Here is a 20,928-nt window from a genome sequence, read left to right as displayed (position 1 = left end):
CTTTGATTAATCTAATTACTCTACAAGCTTATTTTGCCAACTACAGACACGTATTTATTATTATTATTCCATTAATAAGAGATACAAATTACGTACTGTATAACCTTATTCCTTTTCTTTCCCTACAGAATCTTAACAATTATCTATTTATTCAACCAGCTTATAAGTATTTAATCATATCCGAAACAAAAACAAATACTCTTTGATTAAAGATATGTCATATTGCAAAAAGGCTGAATCTCCCTTCCATATATGTAAACTATTCCTAAAACATGCGATACTAGAATGATTCATATCTCCAACGAAAAATGGTACAAATTAATTGACAAAAACATTTGGATGTACGTCCTACTAGCAACAATTTCAATATTAATTTCATGCCAAAATACAAATGTATTCGACATAAACCTTCAAGGTACAGGAATTTTTGAATTGAATCCTCATTGTAGAGCTTACACCGCTGCTACGTTACTCACTGCAGAGAGTTCATATACAAGTAAATATACAATGAAAATTTTACCTTTCGAAATAACCACTGATGATTGCTGTGAGATGAAAAATCTAAATTTATCTGATTTACCCACTATCAAACAGTTGCCTAAAGTTGATATCAATTTGAATAACCTAGATGTAAGAAGTCATAAATTATCAGCAATATCTAATATGCTAGACAACTTGAAAAAACATAAAATTCTAGATTATAAGGTACTAATATTTACATATATTGGTTATATCGTCTGTACATTACAAATAATTTATATAATCTTAAGATGTTGTTGTCGGCGTAGATTAAATAAGCTACCTAGAATATTATCTCCTCATGATGACAACGGTCCAAGCAATTTTTTAAAAATGGTGAATTGTCTAACTCTAAATATCTGTAACTCCAAAATAAGTCCTCATAGACCAGTACACTCACCTATTTTTTTCGAAATAGTAACTTCTGATGCATCTAATAATAATATTGTGAGTGAAGAGACTCGCTCTCGTGTATAATTAAATATTAGAAAAACATCAAAATACTTTAGATTAAGTAAAAATTGTTGAAGAAAGACGTACAATGTACCAAATCACACGAAAAAAGGGCATAGAATTCATTGTTTCGTTAAAAACTATAAAAAATAATGTAGAAATTCGAAAAAATCAAAGAAATGTAAAAAATAATTCATAATTACTAATAACTAATTATAAAAATTTTTTTGAGAACATAAATCAGTGACAGCTGGTTTGTAATCAAGAGATACGGTAATGTCTCGTGCGCCAAGCATAAATCTGCCGCCATCTTGCCCTTGCGTCACGACGAGGCACTGCCGTGTCTCTATACAAGCTATAAGGGCGAGTTTCACCACATAGCAGACTGCTATTGTGTACCAACTTAAAATTTTAAAAATGAAAGAAATTACCATTTGTGCCATCTGGCGAGTTCTGGTGAAGTAACTTATGTTCTTGGAAAGAAATTTCAATATGGTTGACCGGCAAAAGTGATTGTAAACAAGAATAAGACTGAATAGGTAAATTTTACTCCTTATAACTTTTCTTTCACTTATTTTACAATAAATATTAGTAAGTATTATTACTGAATCATGTATTAGCTAGAAAATCGTTTATTGAACAAATGTAAACAAATAGTAGCAATTGTTATTAGCATAGAAATTGAAAGAAGTAAGGTTAAAGGCTCATTTATGTTCATACATTTGAATCAATGGAAATGAATGATTCATTTTAATAATGTAATTTCATTCTAGATTATTATTGAAATGTCACAAAAACATTATTCCGTTGATGACAAACTAATACTAATTGATTTGGTAAAGCAACATTCAAAAGTGGTGGAGAATAAGAGAACTGATGCAGTCGGAAATCTCGAAAAAGATGAAGCATGGAGTGTCATAACGGAGACATTCAACAAGAAAGTTGTATTCAAACGAAATACTGCATCCTTGCGAAACTGCTGGCAGCATATAAAACAATGTGCTCGAAAAAATGCAGCACAATCTAAGCAACAAAAACGTGCTACAGGTAACCTAATAATAAATAAAATCAATAATAATTCGAATCCAGACTTACTATGAATTATCATTAATACTAATTTTTACAGGTGGAGGTGTTAATACAGGTCAAATGAGTGTAATTGATATGGCAGCATTGGAAATAATTCATCCATTCTCTGTAGAAGGCCTACAGAATATATTCGATAGTGATGCTGAAAATGAATGTCCTAACAAAGTAGTGTTTGATGTAAGTTGAATTATTTCATTTTATTCTAGAATTTTTAGATCTTAATACATGCATTAATTTTTATTGAGTTTTCATAGATTTTTAGTTATTAATTGTGACACAAAATGATAATTTAAATAAGAAACGTTTAGTTATTATTTTTTATAGCATTTACTTCAAACAAAAAAAATAGAAAAATGGAACAAATGGGACCCGAAGAAGTTAAAAGCATCATTGAGTGCTCCTTTACGTAATGCCGTCAGTAATGTTTCACAGCAAATTCCTAGTACATCCACGGGCATTACTAATGCATCAAGACAAAAGTCGTCTGCAACCGAATTAACGTCTCTTAAAGTAGAAGCTTTTCAATTACTTAAAAAAAGTTTAACTGAAAACCAAGCATTAGAAAAAGAATATCTAAAAACAAAGTTAGCGCAAGAAAATCTCGAACTGGAAATTCTAAAAGCTGAATGTTTTGGTTTGAATAAAATGAAAAAGAACAATTCTAGTAATGATAACATAAAGAAAAATATAGCTAGCCATGCTAAAGTACAAAAACCTGATTATAATGATGAGAATCAACAGACTGCTTCTCAGAATGATGATTCGATTTTGCTTAGTTCCGAATCCGATTAGAGGACATAGATATATGATATATTTAAAAACGAAAGTACAATTTTAACAATATAGTCTAATAACCAAATATTATCGTTCAAGTATTAATTATAGTTCGTTAATTCGTTTTTAAATCTTAATATTTACATGTGAGATTGAGCATATGTTTCTTCTTAAACTTAAATGAAAGAATTATTTCATAAAATTTTATGAATAACGTTTAGTATTCTTCAAAAAAGAATAATCTATGTGCAAAAGTATTGTTATTAGTAGATCAGCATTTAATATGTTAAAAAACAAATTAGTATAAGAAAATGTTATTTAGTTTTGTGAAAAAAAATATATTTTTTATGCACGTGATGAAAGTATTACTATGCAATATGATTGTGATTCTAAGTCGATAAGTATTGCAAGTTCTATCATTAATAAATGTTAAATCATACTCAATTATTAATAACATTAGTACAAAACATGGAAAAATTATTAATTCGTAGTTTAGTAACTCGACATTTTGTATTTTTTTGAGTTAAAAAGATCTTAATATTACTTTTGTGAAAATGGCAACATGTATGATTAAAAAAGTTTAATATACACTGTATAACTTTATTATCACAGTTAAAAATAAATAAACATCTATAAACCTTTGTAAACGACATTCTTATTGTTGCATTATCATGTTATTATTTTATTAAATCTTTTTACAGATAATAATCTAAATAGATGTATAGTAGATGTAATGTACACAATCAAAGCATATCAAAGATACCCATTCAAAGTAAACTGAAACAGAGTAGACTCAATAAATTACAACCCTGCTGGAAATATATCTACAACTTTCTACGTGACTCTACAACAAATTACAATTTTTGACAACATTTTGCATGGTTGTGTAAAATTGTAGTTTGTTGTAGATATATTTCCACCATGGAATATAATATAATAATCATGATATATATTAATTTTCGATACTTACTTATGAAAATAATTATTTATTATATGTCTCTGCTGATTTTGTATAAGTTGCTGATGAGTTTCAGGAATTTGATCATAAGCTCTTTGATTTATTAGCGATTGAGGAATTGCTCTTCTTGTCACATTATATAACACAGCAGATGCAATTATTGCATGCATACTCAACTCTGATTTAAAAAACCTGGAACCTATAGTTAAAACGGCGAACATTCGTCCCCAAACACCAAAACATCTCTCAACCATCGTTCGTGTTCGAATTTGTGACTCATTATAAAGGACTTCAGCTGGAGTCATAGGATTGTGCAATGGTGTCATAATAAATGGCACTTGAGAATATGCAGAATCACCTACAAGCAATGAGTTATAGAATTCACCGTTTTCGAATCGTCTTTTTATTCTAGAATTATCAAATATGGTAGCATCGTGTGCCGATCCAGGCCAACGTGACACAATATCTATAATCTCCAATCTCGAATTGACAATGACTTGAGTGTTGATTGAAAAAAACGATTTCCTATTCCGGAATAACTCTGCATACTCTCCACCTGTAATATTGATACCTTAAATTGTAATAGTTTACATAATTGATTGAAATTATATACATGTATGTATATATCGCATTATAACAAGATGAGTTATTGTATATGTATACATACCATACGAACAAACCCGAACATGGACGCAATCGATAGCACCCAGGACACGAGGAAAGGCGGCTTGACTAAAATTTTGACTATGAATAGCTCTAATTTCTTGATGAGAAGGCAGTATATAGATGTAACGTTCCCTCAATCCAGCAATTGCTTCTGATACTCTATGCACGATTCGCCAAACGCTAGTTTTGCTAATACCAGTAAAATCTCCTATTGTGATGTAAAATGATCCAGTAGCTAGAAATCTCATAGCTACAAGCATCTGGATCATTGGTGGAATCGCATTATTGCTGAAAATTGAAATGAATGTACATGAAATTGAAATGCCTAGAAATAATCTATTGATATGCGCTTAATATTAAATTTATTACATACAGTGGTGAGTCGGGAGTTATTCTTGCCTCTATTTGCTCAAAAACTTCCCTTGTCATTGCTTTGGTTAGGCGAAATCTTTGTACAAAATCTTCGTCATCAAAAGTATCGAACCAATTCATTCGAGGACGAATTATCCGAGACCTTCTGACAATATCATCATCATCATCGTCGTCAAAAAGAATCAGTAGCAAAAGATTATTCATTCTCCTGAACAAAATAAATCATAGCATACAGATAATATTTATGAGAAAAATTAATATAAATTACAGTTACCTGCACTATATTGAGATAATTAAGAAGTTTATTTATCAATAAGTGATGATTAATGAGTGAATTAAGTGAAAGAAAAGTTATAAGGAGTAAAATTTACCTATTCAGTCTTATTCTTGTTTACAATCACTTTTGCCGGTCAACCATATTGAAATTTCTTTCCAAGAACATGAGTTACTTCACCAGAACTCGCCAGATGGCACAAATGGTAATTTCTTTCATTTTTGAAATTTTAAGTTGGTACACAATAGCAGTCTGCTATGTGGTGAAACTCGCCCTTAGTCCCGCCGAATGGTTATGGGAAGATTTATCTGAGTATCTTAAAGCTCTAAACACTCCGTTGTTGCAGATCCAGTATCGGTATCAAGATTTGTTAATAATAAATTCAATGCATTTTTAGATTTTATACAATCGGATAGTCATCCTATCGGTAAAGTTGTTGATTACTTTTGGCGACGAGAATATCAAGGTAGAGGTGTACAGCATTTTCATATGTTAATTTGGATCGAAGACGCACCTATTATTGGTAAAAATACACGGGCTGAAATCGAAGAGTTTATTCTCAAATATGTTACATGTCACATACCTGATAGAAGAATATCTCCAACGCTTCATCGGCGTGTTAACATGCATCAAAATCATTATCATAATTCTTATTGTTTAAGATCAGATAAAGATAAAAGGAAAGTCTGTAGGTTCGGTTTTCCACGGCCTATAACTGACCATTTTGTACTACGTGATCCTATTATTTCTGTTGTTAGACGGCGAAAATTAAGAAATAAAAATAGAATGTATGATTTACCTTGTAAACAATGTGAATCTAATATCAATGACTATAACCCGGCTATTTTATTAGTTTGGGAAGGTAATATGGATATCCAATATGTTGCAGAAGAATCTACCCTTCTAACTCATTATAATGGTATACTCCCATATAGGACTGCCGAGAATAGAAAAATTGCCAATATCCGGCCGATGTAAGGGTGCTAATAATGTACCAATGTTTAATTATTGATATGGGCCACTCTCGGTTAGCTTATGGGAGTCTATCGGCACACATACAAAACGATAGTCATAACTATCAATTTATTGTTCGTTAAGTTAGATAAGAGCCATTACTGGTAGAATCCTGGAAAATTTTTTCAATCGCTGTTGGGTACAATTTAATTACAATTAATAATTAAGTACTTCTCTACTAATAATCATGAATAATAATTAAATTATAATATCTTATATTATTTCCAATATAGTATAATTGATATCGTTATACATCACCGTGTCTGTAAATATTTCCTAGTATGTTGTTTACAAAGATTTAATAATAAACAGTGAGAAGCTATCGGTTCGAGAGTTTGAACAAAGAACGAGGAATTACAGTCGTAAAATATACGTGTGACATTGAAATCAAACCGTCAGTTTTAATCCAACTATAATTGAGGTCACACTGCTTTTGCATCGATATTATTTTAATTCAAGTTATAATAATTACCATTCTTCACAAAAATGTCAAATAATAGATATCGTGTGAAGAAACATCGTTTTTTAAAAAGAACAGAACATATTTCTGAGTGTAGTACAACCCGGGTGAAAATAAAAAACTGAAAACAGACTGAAAATTTAAGGAACTTTTCTATGTTAATAGACAGTCGGAAATTGAACTTAAAGATGACTGAGGTAGTGAACAAGAGTCGGAAAATCATTAGCCGTAAAAAACTGAAAACAGTCTGAAAATATTCTGAAATTAAACTCAGATCCGATGGAAAATTGAGCACTGAATTTAGGCGGAAAAGAAACTGAAATATTCAATAAATTTTATATAATTAATTATGAATATATTGATATTAAAAAAATACATACATTTTAAACATCATTTACAATGGACTATTACCTTACAAATCTAATAAATTTGAATCGTTTTGACTATTTACATTACTATAATTATAATAAGAGTCATTGTAATTATAATAGCCATTATATCCAGGAGGAATATATCCCCAAACCGATGCTGAATATGGAAGTGATGGTTGTCCATATGGTGAAATAGGTTGATAATATGATGGTGCTGGTTGAGGGTATGAATCGGGAGATTGATGGTACATTGGCGGTGGTAGTTGACATGATGATGGCGGTGGTTGGTTTGTCGTTGATGGTTGTGTATTCGCTGATATGGATGGTTGATGTGTTGATCCTGGCTGTAAGTCTGTTGTTGATGGAAGTTGAGGTTCATCTCGATCTGAAGCTGAATTGGGATCCGTTGATTCCGGTTGCGAATTAGTTTATATTTTTTTGGTTGATGATTCTTCGGATGCTGATGGTGAGACTGTCGATGTTGCTGCTATCGGTGGCTTTATTGATGTCGATTCTTGTATCGACGACAAAACTTGTTTTGACGTTGGATCCTTCGATTTCAACTTTTTGGCTGACAAAAAAGTACATATTATGTTAATGAAATCAAGGCAAATAAAATTTAAGGCGTAATGATAAATAATACTATATCAATACATACCAGGTTTTAAGTCATTTTTTTCTTTTCTTTTCCGCTTCTCTACTTTATTCCCATCAGGCGATTTTTTTGAAAATGAGAATGCCAGTGTGTGTTGAGAATCTATCGATGTCTGGGGTTCTGCTGATGCTAGTTGTGAATCCGTCAATATTTCTGCTATCGATGGGGTTATTAAGGTAGTTCCTTTTTTTTCTTTCGATTTTAATGGTTTCGCTGGAAAAAATTATATATTGTATTCATAAAACTAACTGAAGAATTTAGCATTTTAATCATGATGATTAACACTTACCAGATTTGGGTTCATGACACTCATTGTTTTGTTGGTTTCCTTTCCGGGATTCCTCAGATAAATTTTTTTTATGGTAATAAATGTAGTCGGTTATCGCCTTATTGTAGTCACGCGTTGTTAAAGTTTTCTTCGTTTTTTCATTTATAAAATCTATTAAAGAAATGACATATTATAATTGGATTTACGATTCTCATAATTTTATAATTGTCATATTCGAAATCAAAACTTACGAATTATTACCTTTTGAAAATTTGCACCTTGGCTTTTATTAAATTTCTCTGCCGATCCATATTTCAGTAGTTCTTCTTCAGTTATTATTGATAATGTGAGGTTGATCAGGAGAACTTTCGGTTTACCATTACTTTTGGTTAGTGCCCAATCTATATCAGATTCACTGATAGAAACTCCAGTTTCTGGACACAGTTCTATCTGCAAAAATAAATTTCGATAATGATAATGCGAAAAAGTTCAGTTATTGGGATATAAAAAAAATTTCATGCGCTTTAAAACCTTACCATTAATTGTTTTTTCTTTAATAAAGCCTGTCCAGGATCAGCCTTCTCTTTCAGTGATTCGCTTAAAGTAGTAAGGAATGCAACGATTTGTGGAGTCACTGAAAAAAAAATTTTTTCTTGATTTTATAATTCTCATAAATAAAAATACAAACAATCTAATAAAGAGCTTCAATTTAAAAATTTTGTATAAAATTCATTGTATTATACAAATATGACTTACCGAATGCAGACGAGTTGCGACAAATACAGTTCGCACAATTTGCGCAAGTTATTGGCACGTTTTTTTCTTCTGGTGTTGATGGCACTTTTTCAATAGTTTCCTCTTCGTCCTTTTCGTCATCGCTGCAGACGATATCATTGGTGTTAATGACATTTAAAGTTTTTGCATTAATTTGATTAATGCTTTTCTTTTTTGCCATTTTTTCTGATTTTTTACTTTTTCTTATTGAAGATAATTCCGGTGATACAGGCTTCTTTATAAATGTTCCAAGTGTACTTACAACCAGAGATTCTAAGTATGCAAGATTACCTAGAACGATATTAGAATACTATCAATAATTTATTCATTTTGCACTGTATAAAAATTTTTAAAGAATATAAACTATTTGCACTAAGTTTAAAATAATTTGATATAAATAAGATCAAAAAATACATTCAAAAGATTGTTTTTTAGCTTAAAGATGAGGATTTGTATTTTACGACCCAAAATCTCCCGCTGACGTCACGGGAAAACCCCGATAATAGGTAAAACATTGGCAAAATGTGAATTTATCTCAAAAAAGAACGAATTTTTAATCGACTACGTAATTAGATCACTTAAAATTATCAATGAAAATGTACTTACCAGAAACTTTTAATATTTTCGCCTCATACAATTCCGTGTAACCGCTGTCTAGCCACGGCAAATCGCCTATCCAACCTGTTTTAATAAACGAAGGTTTTATCACTTCACTCACGTCGGTAAAATTGACAATTGAAATCTCTTCGGTGTCTATCCAGTATATTAAAACCCACTTTTCACTTTTTTCCTTCAATTTGCACATTGACAACAACACAATGAAAATCGAACATTCACCACAGTTTTTCCAGGAAGATTAAACTTTATTCGAAGAATTGTTCCTTGCCCCCTCTGTTGGCAGTTTCTTGTCCCCACCCTACAAAATACGCTCAGCGCGCCAAAAAAGTTGGTGGCGACGCTTACAATTAATGAAATACGACGCTTTTTGGTTAGTCCGCCGCACAGCCAATAATAAAATATGGCGGATAGTGGAGGACTTGTGGCAATGTGCTGAATTATGACAACACAACGCCATATTTAGCTGTGCTCAAAGTATTTCACTTTAATCATCTATCCCTTAAATTGAAAAATTTGATGTTAAACGATTCATCACCTAATTTATTAGATTTTCAAAATAAGTTTATAAGTGTTCTTTTCATCATGCCACGAGTGAAGAATTCAACAAACTTGGAAGATTATTCAAGAACGCGGCAATGGCAATTGAAGAAACAATTCGCTAATATCAATACAAGGTATGTAAAAGGTGGTTCAGAACACATTTTACGTAAATACATGATTAGTAGATATATAAAAGTTACAGTTGCATTGATGATGTTATATTTATAGACGTTATGAAATAAAAGATCCATCAAACGATTGTTCTGAAAGATTCGAAGTCCATCCTAATGCAGGTAATTTATTATATCAGAATGTTTTTATATCTAATTAATTAATGTAAAAAAATGCAATCATTTTTTTTGTAATGAATAAAATTGCGTTATTAATTACTGAATTTTATTTTATTTTAAGTGACAGAAAGTGGTGAATTTCCATACAACGAACCAATGCAAGGAGTTGAAGTAGAAGAAGCAGTTAATGAAGTGTTCCAAGAAAACGATGTTTTACGAAGCACGGTCCAAACTGAAGATGAGGAAACCGAAGAAGCAGTAGATGAATTAACGTTAGATGTAAATCCATTGGAGGACATAACTGAACATGGTGAAGAAGACGCTGAAGATGACGATGGAGAAAATGAATCAGACATAGAAAATGAATCAGATATGGAAAATGGAAATGACGACGAATATGCATCATTTGACGAACACAATAACAGGTGGGAAGATGATGCCGATGAGCCTTTGTATGATGGAGCCAGTATATCTGTTTCGGAGACAATGGTAGCAATTTTAACGTTTGTTTCAAAATTCAATTTAACTGGCAGTTGCTTAAGTGCTCTGTTAAAATTAATCGCATTAATCATACCGACGACTCCACGTTTTAGAAGAACTGCATACAAATTTCATAAATTTTTCAACAATATGAAATCTCCTCTTGTACGACATCATTACTGTTCCGCGTGTCATACGCTGATTGAAAATGATCAAGACAGATGTAATTGTTCTGCAACAAATGGTATTTCTTACTTTTTGCAAATACCCATTATCGATCAGTTGCAAAGCTTATTATCAAGACCTCATTTTTGGAACGATTTAAATCAAAGGCCAGAGACAGAAAGTTCAACTGTGATTTCCGATATTTATCATGGAGAAGTCTATAAGAATCATAGCAATGGTAATGGGTTATTAGCAAAAAAAAATCACAATATTTCTTTTATGTTTTATACTGATGGTGCACCTGCTTTTAAATCGTCAAAATGTAAAGTCTGGCCTGTATATCTTATAATTAATGAATTACCGTACAGCCAAAGAATTTTAAAAGAAAATACTATAGTTAGTGGCATATGGTTTGGACCTGAAAATCCAAATTCAAATCTATTTCTTCAGCCTTTGCATACCGAAATGGTGAAGTTACGACGTGGAGTATATTTTAAAATTCCACAATTTACTACTCCCAAAAAATTGAAGGCATTACTTATTTGTGGTACGTGTGACATCCCAGCGAAAGCTGACTTTATGAATCATAGCCATCATAATGGTTTCTATGGATGTACATTATGTTACTCTCCTGGCTATAATATATCTGGTGCAAATTTTGGCAATACTCATATTTATCCATTCGATGGACCATTAAAATTACGTACTGTCAATGAGCATCGTCAAAACGTTGTAGATGCTTATAGAGAAGGAGAAAGAGTTTTTGGTGTAAAAGAACCTTCACTATTACATTCTATTATGCCAAATGCAATCAATGGAATGTCTATAGATGTCATGCATTGCGTGTTCAATGGTATTGTGCCAAAGCTAGTGTTTTTATGGTTCGACACTACTTTACGTTTTGAAAAATTTTCACTATATGCCAGAAAAGCTATCGTAGATAATCGGTTATTACAAATCCAGCCAATATCATCTGTATCAAGATTGCCGCGTTCAATTTCAGATACTTTTAGCCACTGGAAAGCAAGCGAGTGGAGAAATTTTTTGTTCTATTATTCAATACCGATTCTCCAGGATATCATGGATGACAAGTATTTCGAACATTACACGCAAGTAGTGCAGGGAATATACATGCTCAGCATGAATAGTATTTCTCCGGAACAAATAGATCAAGCAGAGAAATTATTAATATGTTTCGTAAGTAACTTTCAAGCTCTATACAATGCCAGATTTATGTCAATTAATATTCATTTATTAATGCATTTGGTAGAATCGGTCCGAAATACAGGTCCAACATGGGTTACAACATGTTTCCCATTTGAAGATCTAAACGGCAAACTATTGAAGTACATACATGGAACTAGTCATGTAGGCCTACAGATTGGCTCTAGTGTTGCCTACAGTATAATTATATCGAATATAGTAGCAACATTGAATAATGATTCAGAAATTAAAAAATATTGTTCAGATCTTTCAATAACCGGTAAGCGTTTGAAACAAACCCAACAAATCTGTGAGAGAACGTATATCGTTGGAAAAATAACAAGGGTCAATCATGTACCTCAACATTTACGGAGAATTCTTGAAGAATCGGGATTTAGAGATCCTGGTTTGAAAATATCAACTTTTCGAGGAATAAAGAAAAATGGACACATCATATATAATATTAATTATAAGAGATCACGACTATATGCATTTTATGCAATAGTATATAGGGAACACAATTCGACTGGAATGAAAATTGGTTTTATTGAATCGTTTTTTAAGCTATGCGTTTGTATTGATGAATGTCAACCAGATTTTTGTGAAGCAAGATATATTGCTATTGTTAAAGATGGTTCAATATATAATCAATTTAGTACGTCTTGTAATATGATAATTAATAATAACGTGGATGATACACACTATGACCGCATTTCTGTACCACACATTCATAGGTTTAGAGAGAACAATCACCGAAAATTAATATTAATTAGTAATATAAAATCAGTTTGTTTTACATTAAAAGTTAATCAAGAAGTCTATATAGGTGAGCTCATTAACGATATCGATTTCAAAGGCGCTGATTAGTTGTAATATATAACTCTGAATACTTAGCATTAATTTTAAATGCAAATAGTCAGATCTAATGTTATATTAAGATGTGGATTCCATAAAGAACTTATTATCTACTTATTCATAAGTGAATATTAAAATTAAGATATTACAAAATTGTTTCTATGTGTGTTGTTAATATCGATCAAATATATGTTTTAATCAAAAATTAATTATTTAATAAAGATGATAATTGTAAAACACTTAATTCAATTGATTGATTTTTGTTCATAAAGTGAACAGTATAATATGATGATATTTCAAAGTTACCATTCAAAAAAGTTTCTAAGTCCACTGTTCAGAAAATTTTTTAAGTATTGCATGAACTATACTGACAATGAACTGAGAAAAGACTGAAAACAGACTGAAGTATCTTAACTTCAGGACTTAGAAAATTTTCGATACAGTCGATTTTCTCTCAGCCTATTTTCCGGCACATTTAAACTAATATAAAATTTTCTGTTCATGTTTCAGTCTCTGTTTCGACTAAAAATATTTCTCCGCGTCATTTCAGTCTAAACTCCGTATCAGCTTTCTCCACAACATACGATGTCAGTCTCTTTTCCGTTGATTTTCAGTGCTAATGATAATTTTCGTCCCATTTTCGATCGAATTCCGTGTAAAATCCCATTTTCAGTCTCATTTCAGTTCTTTTTCAGTCTTTTATTTTTACCCGGGAAGTGTTGAGGATTGTGCATCTTTTTGTAATGATGAGAGTGTAACTAGTCAAAACCTTAACAGTTCAGAAAATGCAGAAGTTCCTATCTCCGCGATATCGTTAAATGAAAATGATGACGAAGAAATTTTAAATGCAACAACGTCATCAAATTCACCTGATAGAAACACTGTTTCGGAAGTTCGTAACTTGTCAACATCATCAAATGCCTCAAATGAAAATATTAACATTTCATTTGAAAGTACATCTAATAGTGGAATTAATGAAAAAATTCTTCAGTGGGCATTGAGGAATTTAAATACACTACAACTGAAGGTCATTACTGAGCTGTTGTTGTTGCTGAGAGAGGAAGGATTTCATTCCCTTCCAAAGACGGCTCAAGCCTTGCTAGGTACAACACATCGTCGAATACTACAGATGATGGAAACATCTAAAGGAAATAATGGAGAGTATACATATTTAGGAATAGAAAATGGTCTAAAACAAATAATTTTACCTCATCTTTATTTAGAAGACGAAATAAAGGTGTTTGTACACATTGATGGCATGCAGGTATACAATAACTCTCAAGTTCAAGTGTGGCCAATAACTTTGAAGGTATTTCATGAAGAATATATCTCGAAGCCTTACGTTGTAGCTATCTATTGTGGAGATTCAAAACTTAAAAATGTATGTGATTTTTTGTATGATTTTGTTGAAGAAGCAAAGACATTAATGGAATGTGGTGTAATTGTAGGTGGAAAAAATTATTCGTTTAATATTATCGCTTTTATCGCGGACTCTCCGGCCAGATCATATTTAAAATGCATCAAATCACCTGGTGGCTATTATGCTTGTGAGAGATGCACTACAAAAGGAGAAACTGTAGGACAAGGGCGACAAAAGAAACGAATTTATCCAGAAATGAATGAATCACTACGTTCAAAAGAATCATTTACAAACAAAGTACAAATTCAGCATCATATTGACGGCCTTGAGACTCCACTACTTCAATTAACTAGCTTTGACCCAGTGTGTTCAGTTGTGTTGGATTCAATGCATTTTCTTTACAGTGGAGTGATGAAATGCCTCATGGATAAATGGATATCCAGAAATAGTGCTTCACGACTCAGGCTGCAGCATGTTAATTGTTTAAGGCGTATGATGGCGACTTTAAGTGGTGACGTACCAAGTGAATTTCAGAGGAAAAAATTTGATGTTGGTTATTATTCACAATGGAAGGCGACTCAATATCGTTTTTTTTTGTTATATTGTGGTCCTATTGTGATGAAAAATATTCTATCGCGAGATCGTTATGAACATTTTATGCTTTTATGTGTGGCTTGTCGGCTTCTTCATAATAAAACACAGATGATCGTACATAATGATTATGCTAAAGGATTGCTAAGGGATTTTTTTGAATCACTAGAAGAATTTTATGGAAATGGATGCCAAGTATGAGTGATGCACAATTTAATTCATGTGAGTGACGATGTCAGAAATTATAATATTTCTCTTAGCGATCTATCGGCCTTCTGGGGTGAAAACTACATTGCATTATTTAAAAAACTAGTGAAATCTCCTAATAAACCACTCACTCAAATTATTAATAGACTATCAGAGCTTCAAAATAAACAAAAATTCAAAATGAAAAAAAGAAGTGTTATAAGCGAGTGTGTTTTGAGCAAAAACTCTGAAATATTTGGACATCGGGATCAGAATGGTCAAAGGACAGAGTATTTAGTTGTATCGAGTGTAAAGATAAATAACGCGACATTAACTTCGGATCATCCTAATAACATTGTTCAATTGCCTAATGTTTTTCGTATAAAAAAAATTTTATTAAAAAAATACGATGATAATTAGAGAGTTTTTACAATTGACGATCTCTTCATATTAGGAACAAAATTAGTAAGGCCACGTGCGCTATTTACTTTCCCAACTTTTTCCATTGATGTAGGAATTACAGTTGGTGACGCGTTTTCTACATCAGAAGAAATGTTACCTGTGAAGGATATAAAGTCCAAGTGTGTTTTACTACATTTCAATAATCAATATTATGGAATTACATTGCTTCATAATTGAAAGAATTTATTGTTATTAATTGAATCGTTCAAGCTATTTACATAAGTTATATATATGTGTCTTAAATTATTTTACTTCCTGTGCATATATTGGTGCGATTTTATGATTCATCTTTTTGTGTATGAGGGATTATATGTGTTACGTCCTATGTGTGTTCAAATTTGAAAACAAAACAAAGTCTCGATATACCTAGAACTGAGAGCTGTTCGATAAGCGTGCTGTAGTAAACAGTACGAATTAGTACATGAAGTAAAGACAAAAGATCTTTCTATTGGTAGTCGTGAATATTTATCTATGTATATGTGAATAAACTTATGAAGAATTGGATCAGTTGCCTGTAGTGAGCTCTACAATAAACATCAAAGTGAACTGTAAAGTTTTTTGATAGAATTGGTGAAATTTAGTGTGTGAATATTTTCTAAAAACCTATCAACAATGAGTGAAGATTCAAATAGCAATTACTTATATGCAGTGATTTGTTTTCTGAAGAAAAATAAGAAAAAAAAATCCCAAGTAGACTTCATTCCGTCATCATGGATTGTAAAAGTTGACGAAAATAATATTTTTTGTAAATATCCACCAAAAGAAGATTACAATCTAATACCTGAGTGGCTGACTCTGTTAAAGGGTCCAGAAGATGATTGGAATTTATTTCCTATCACAATCATCTCGTATGCACGTAAGTGATTTTTTTTTAACGTAAATGGTAAATCTAATTATTTTTAAATTTTAAATAGTGGACGTGATTTTTATATAATTCAGTTAGATACATTCTTGTCTTATGTTTGTTTTATTAAAAAAAAAAGTGAAGTGAATTAAAATATGAATAGACAATAGTTGATAATTCTTTTTGTGATTTTTTTCTAAGTACTTTTACCTATAGTAAATAAAAACTATTTTTTAATTTGATTTTTCTAAATTGTGTATCATAGGAGATTTAGAACAAGGAAACCGTCGCCTTGATCGTGCATACATCAAAAATGATGTTAAAAGTACTGATGATGAAAGTGCTGTATGTGACGATATTTCAAAGAAATCACAACCTAGATCCATGGCAGAGATAAAGCGTAAAATAAAACCGTTGTCTTCAACAAGTCAGTTATCACCAATTTCTGAAACCATATCAGATGAATCAATACAACAAACAGAGAAAAATCATCATTCAACAACAGTAGAAGTGAAAAAAATAATTGCATCAACTAATAAAAAATACGACCAATTTGGTAAGAAGAATATTTTTTGTGATATCTATGAAATCTTAACAAAAGGTATAAATACAAAATTCTTTTTTCTAGATGAAAAATTAAAAATTTTATCGGATGATATTGAACACTCTCATCCAGATTTGGGTGAGTAATATTTACTATAATAGCGACTCTGAATTTAGTTCAAATATAAAATACTTTTAATCAATTCTTTATTTATAGCATTATTGAAAGACTATATTGATGCAAGATGTTCAAAAATGACCGAAGAATTACGAACTCAACTCTTCTCTATCAAACGAAGCCTACAGTATGATCTTAAAGAAAAAAATAATGAATTAAAACATACTTCAATCGTCAATACAAATACTCAAGGACCAAGTATGAGTGTATCAGATGCAAGAAAAGCTCTGGGAGTGTCTCTTCCATTAATGCAAATTGAAGATTTTTTGAAGTTTGAGGATTTGCTTAAAAATTCAGAGGAAAAACAGAATGCGTTGGTAACTACATTATATTTTTTCCATTAAACAATGTTAAATGAATATTTACATAAACAGCATGAAAATCTAATAAATATAAATTTTCTTTGAGAAAACTTTATATCGTATTTTAATAATCGGAGAAATAACAGTAACAACCTGTATAAAAAAAATTATGTTAGCAACTGTTGATAAACAAATTGAGTTAGAGTATTCTGGGACAGGAAAAAAAAATAAAAAAGCTATCAGCACTAAACGCGATCTTAGTGCAACTCAAACATTCACTTGTTTACAAGGTTTCTATAATTTTTTTCAAATTTGACCAGTCTAATTTTTTATTATTCAATTAAAAAAATAATTGTTTAAATTTTCGTTAGATGTTATCGTTGAAAAATTTGGCGATAAAGAAGAAGTAAAGAATTTACCTGGAGAAGTGGGACGTTGGCTGTCTGGAGCCAATGATAGTGGTGGAGGAAGAAAACAACGATAAATAATTAATATTAATTGTGAATTAATAATCAATAGGGAAGATTATTAATTAATATCTTGTTAACGTTTAAAAATTTTTATATTTTTATAAAAATAATGCAATTTTCGTAATAATTATTTACATTTGAATTTAAGTCTAAAAGAATAAAATACTAAAATATTTATATTAAAATAAAAAAAATTAGTTTATTTAGAGTTAATTGATTGTTCTCTTAAAGTTTAAAAATAAATATTATATTTCATCATTATGTATAATTCTTCAAGTAAATAAAATTGAAATGAAAATAAAAAATATGGATTTTTGATCGATAATTTCGAATTTATTATTTATGAGCCATTACAAACTTTTTTGTTTGAAAGTATTGGCCCTGTATCGTTTGCAATTGATGGCTCATTAAAAATTATCATTATTGGACCGGCATTACCATCCGACTTTTTTCCAGCAATGGCTCTTCAAAGGGTACCTACGTTTGGCCAGTATTGTTCGAATGGGCCCCAGCATTAGCCCAATTCTGTGCCGATTGATAAACCCTATATGAGTTTCATTGCATATTTTGTACAATATATTGTACAAAATATGCAATGAAAAGTGAAAAAGCCAAGCATACAGATGCTATTGATGATATTAATTCAAATATGTCTTTGATAAAACGGCTCTGGAAAATAGCTTTTCGCAGTTTGAATCATAGAGAAGTAGGTTCTCTTGAAGCTGCAGTTACTTACTCTTTACGGTACTGACGCACAAACGGTAATTAAATGGATTGATGTAAGAATGGTTAGAAAAAGAAAACTTTAATCTTATGAAAAAATTAAACAACTGAATGAAAAAGATCCTAATTCAAATGATGTATATTATCCTTCTCTCATAGATGATTATTATCCTTATCGTCCTGAATCATTTGAATCTATGTGCTTGTATGATTTTGTCAAGTGGTATATCATAGAAAAAAGAAAACCACAAAAAATGTCTGGTATTAAATCATTTGTATTTAAAGGGAAAACTTTATATCTTAAAAAACATTCTTTTGGTTATTTAATCAATCACTACAGATATAATATATATACTCAACCGGAAAATTATTACTATGCGTTATTATTACTGTTTCAGCCATGGAGAGATACGAATGAACTAAAAAACGGATTTGAAACTTACACAGAGTCTTTTGAATCTCAAGAAAATATTCTTATAGATGCGTACAAATATCATCAATATTACGAAGAATTTCAAAAAGGATTAGATAATACAAACAAGTTGATTGAACAGCAAATGGTCGATAATAGTAATAAAAATGTAAATGATGTAAATAATGTAAATGACAAATCAGAATTAAATATTATTATGAAAGAGTTGGAAGATGTAAATGACTTTGCTAAACAAAATTTAGATTTAGTCCAAATGATGCAACAGATGAATAAAGATCAACAACGGATATTTGAAAAAATGAGTAATAAACTAAAATCGAATGACAGTAACCCTTTAAGATTGTACATTAGTGGTAAAGGTGGAACAGGAAAGAGTTTTCTAATTAAATTGATTCGAGTATGGATTACACAAGAATTGAAAAGTCGAATCATCGTTGCAGCTCCTACCGGGATGGCTGCTTTTAATATTGACGGCTTAACATTACATAGAATTTTTCAGTTACCCGTAGAACATGGGTACATGCCATCATATCGACAATTATCAGATGATATGTTAAAAATATTACGTGAAACTTTTAAAGATGTAGTCGTGATTATTATTGATGAAATATCAACGGTATCTAATGTAATGCTCATGTATATACATCTTAGATTAGTTGAAATTTTCAATACTACTGATAATGATCCTCATGATGGATGGTTTGGGGGAAAACATATTATTGTATTTGGTGATTTATTCCAACTTCCTCCAATAAATCTTTCCCCAGCCTATGTAAATTTAACATCGTCAGAAGTAGAATATATAAACGGGTTAAGCTGTATCAATGTATGGACTCATTATTTTGAATACGATGAATTACAGATTAATATGCGTCAGAAAGAAGACAATTCATACGCTGAACTACTATCTCGTTTAGGAGTAGGAACAATGACTTCTGATGACATAAAATTATTACGAACTAGAATAATTAACATCGACTTCGAATCAGTGCCACTTAACGAAAGAACATCCAAATTATGTGATTACATAAATAGTTTACCGAATGATATAGTTTGTTTTTTTCCTACTTACAAACAATGCGACCATATCAATTCTGTGATGATCGAAAAAATACCTTCTAAAGAAATAGTTTTAATTGCTCAAGACGATTTCGACTGCCCAAAAAATCTTCATAAGAAAGCTACAAAACTACTAGATAAACTTGAAGAAAAGACTAATGATACAGCTGGGCTGGCAAAAATTATAAAAATAAAGATAGGGGCTAAAATCATGTTAAGACGCAATATTGATGTTACTCTTGGACTTGTTAATGGTACAATCGGTGTTGTTAAATCGGTTTTTTATGGAGGAAATGAAATTGATGCGCAATCTATCTGTGTAAGTTTTGCTGAAGATAAGGAATATGTAATAGAGAGAGTGACTGTAAAGTTTCAAATCATGGATCGAGCGTTTATTATACGAAAGCAGTTTCCAATATGTCTTAGTTATGCTATAACTATTCATAAAAGCCAAGGTTTAAGCTTAAATAATATAATCGTAGATGCAGGAAACACTATTTTTACACCTGGTCAAAGTTATGTTGCATTATCGCGAGTTAAAACATTAGATGGACTACATTTAATAAATTTAGATCCATACACAGCTAATGTAAATATATTAGCAATTAAAGAGTATAATCGACTGAGAAAGATATACAGACCTGATCTATCAGTTATAGAGACACCTGATAAACGTTATCAAAAAGTTTCTGATCGCATATGGTTTATTGATTCTTTCAATATACAAGATGAGAATAATCATATGGAAAAAATAAATCGTTTACAAGAAAAACTTGAAATACGTAAAATTAAAAACTCTGATGATATGTCAAGTTACATAAATGCAACATTACAATGCATTTTCCATATTTATCCGAATAATATAACTAAAGGTATAATTTATGATATGATAAAAATTTATCGGAATAATGCGATAATTATAAGTTCTCAAATTATTAAAGAAATGATGTAAGTATATTAATAGATAATAATTAAGAAT

General features: G+C 30.8%; 3 protein-coding genes across 3 annotated transcripts; 2 read left to right on the top strand and 1 right to left on the bottom strand.

The window, feature by feature from the left end:
• The first annotated feature begins 1,374 nt into the window (after positions 1 to 1,374).
• Positions 1,375 to 3,235, top strand: LOC118070328 (uncharacterized). Its single transcript, XM_035088873.1, has 4 exons — positions 1,375 to 1,511; positions 1,746 to 2,019; positions 2,099 to 2,238; positions 2,386 to 3,235. The coding sequence occupies exons 2-4, from the start codon at positions 1,758 to 1,760 to the stop codon at positions 2,851 to 2,853; spliced, it is 870 nt and encodes a 289-aa protein (XP_034944764.1). The 5' UTR covers positions 1,375 to 1,511; positions 1,746 to 1,757; the 3' UTR covers positions 2,854 to 3,235.
• Positions 3,236 to 3,473: 238 nt separating this feature from the next.
• LOC118070324 (putative nuclease HARBI1) lies at positions 3,474 to 5,271 on the bottom strand. The gene is made up of 5 exons (XM_035088866.1): positions 5,203 to 5,271; positions 4,833 to 5,039; positions 4,461 to 4,747; positions 3,806 to 4,349; positions 3,474 to 3,612 (listed from the first exon to the last, which is right to left on the bottom strand). Exons 2-5 carry the CDS (start codon positions 5,033 to 5,035, stop codon positions 3,603 to 3,605), a joined length of 1,044 nt encoding a protein of 347 aa, XP_034944757.1. The 5' UTR covers positions 5,036 to 5,039; positions 5,203 to 5,271; the 3' UTR covers positions 3,474 to 3,602.
• A 10,677-nt stretch (positions 5,272 to 15,948) lies between these two features.
• Positions 15,949 to 17,748, top strand: LOC118070355 (uncharacterized). Its single transcript, XM_035088908.1, has 6 exons — positions 15,949 to 16,253; positions 16,507 to 16,797; positions 16,870 to 16,923; positions 17,002 to 17,279; positions 17,371 to 17,554; positions 17,636 to 17,748. Exons 1-6 carry the CDS (start codon positions 16,010 to 16,012, stop codon positions 17,746 to 17,748), a joined length of 1,164 nt encoding a protein of 387 aa, XP_034944799.1. The 5' UTR covers positions 15,949 to 16,009.
• The last annotated feature ends 3,180 nt before the right edge of the window (positions 17,749 to 20,928 follow it).

The sequence above is a fragment of the Chelonus insularis genome, unplaced genomic scaffold (assembly GCF_013357705.1).
Source record: "Chelonus insularis isolate UGA/USDA-ARS -01 unplaced genomic scaffold, ASM1335770v1 contig_56_pilon, whole genome shotgun sequence".
Classification (NCBI taxonomy): domain Eukaryota; kingdom Metazoa; phylum Arthropoda; class Insecta; order Hymenoptera; family Braconidae; genus Chelonus; species Chelonus insularis.
Note: the sequence above shows the minus strand (reverse complement) of the source record. Positions and strands in the feature narration are given on the sequence as shown.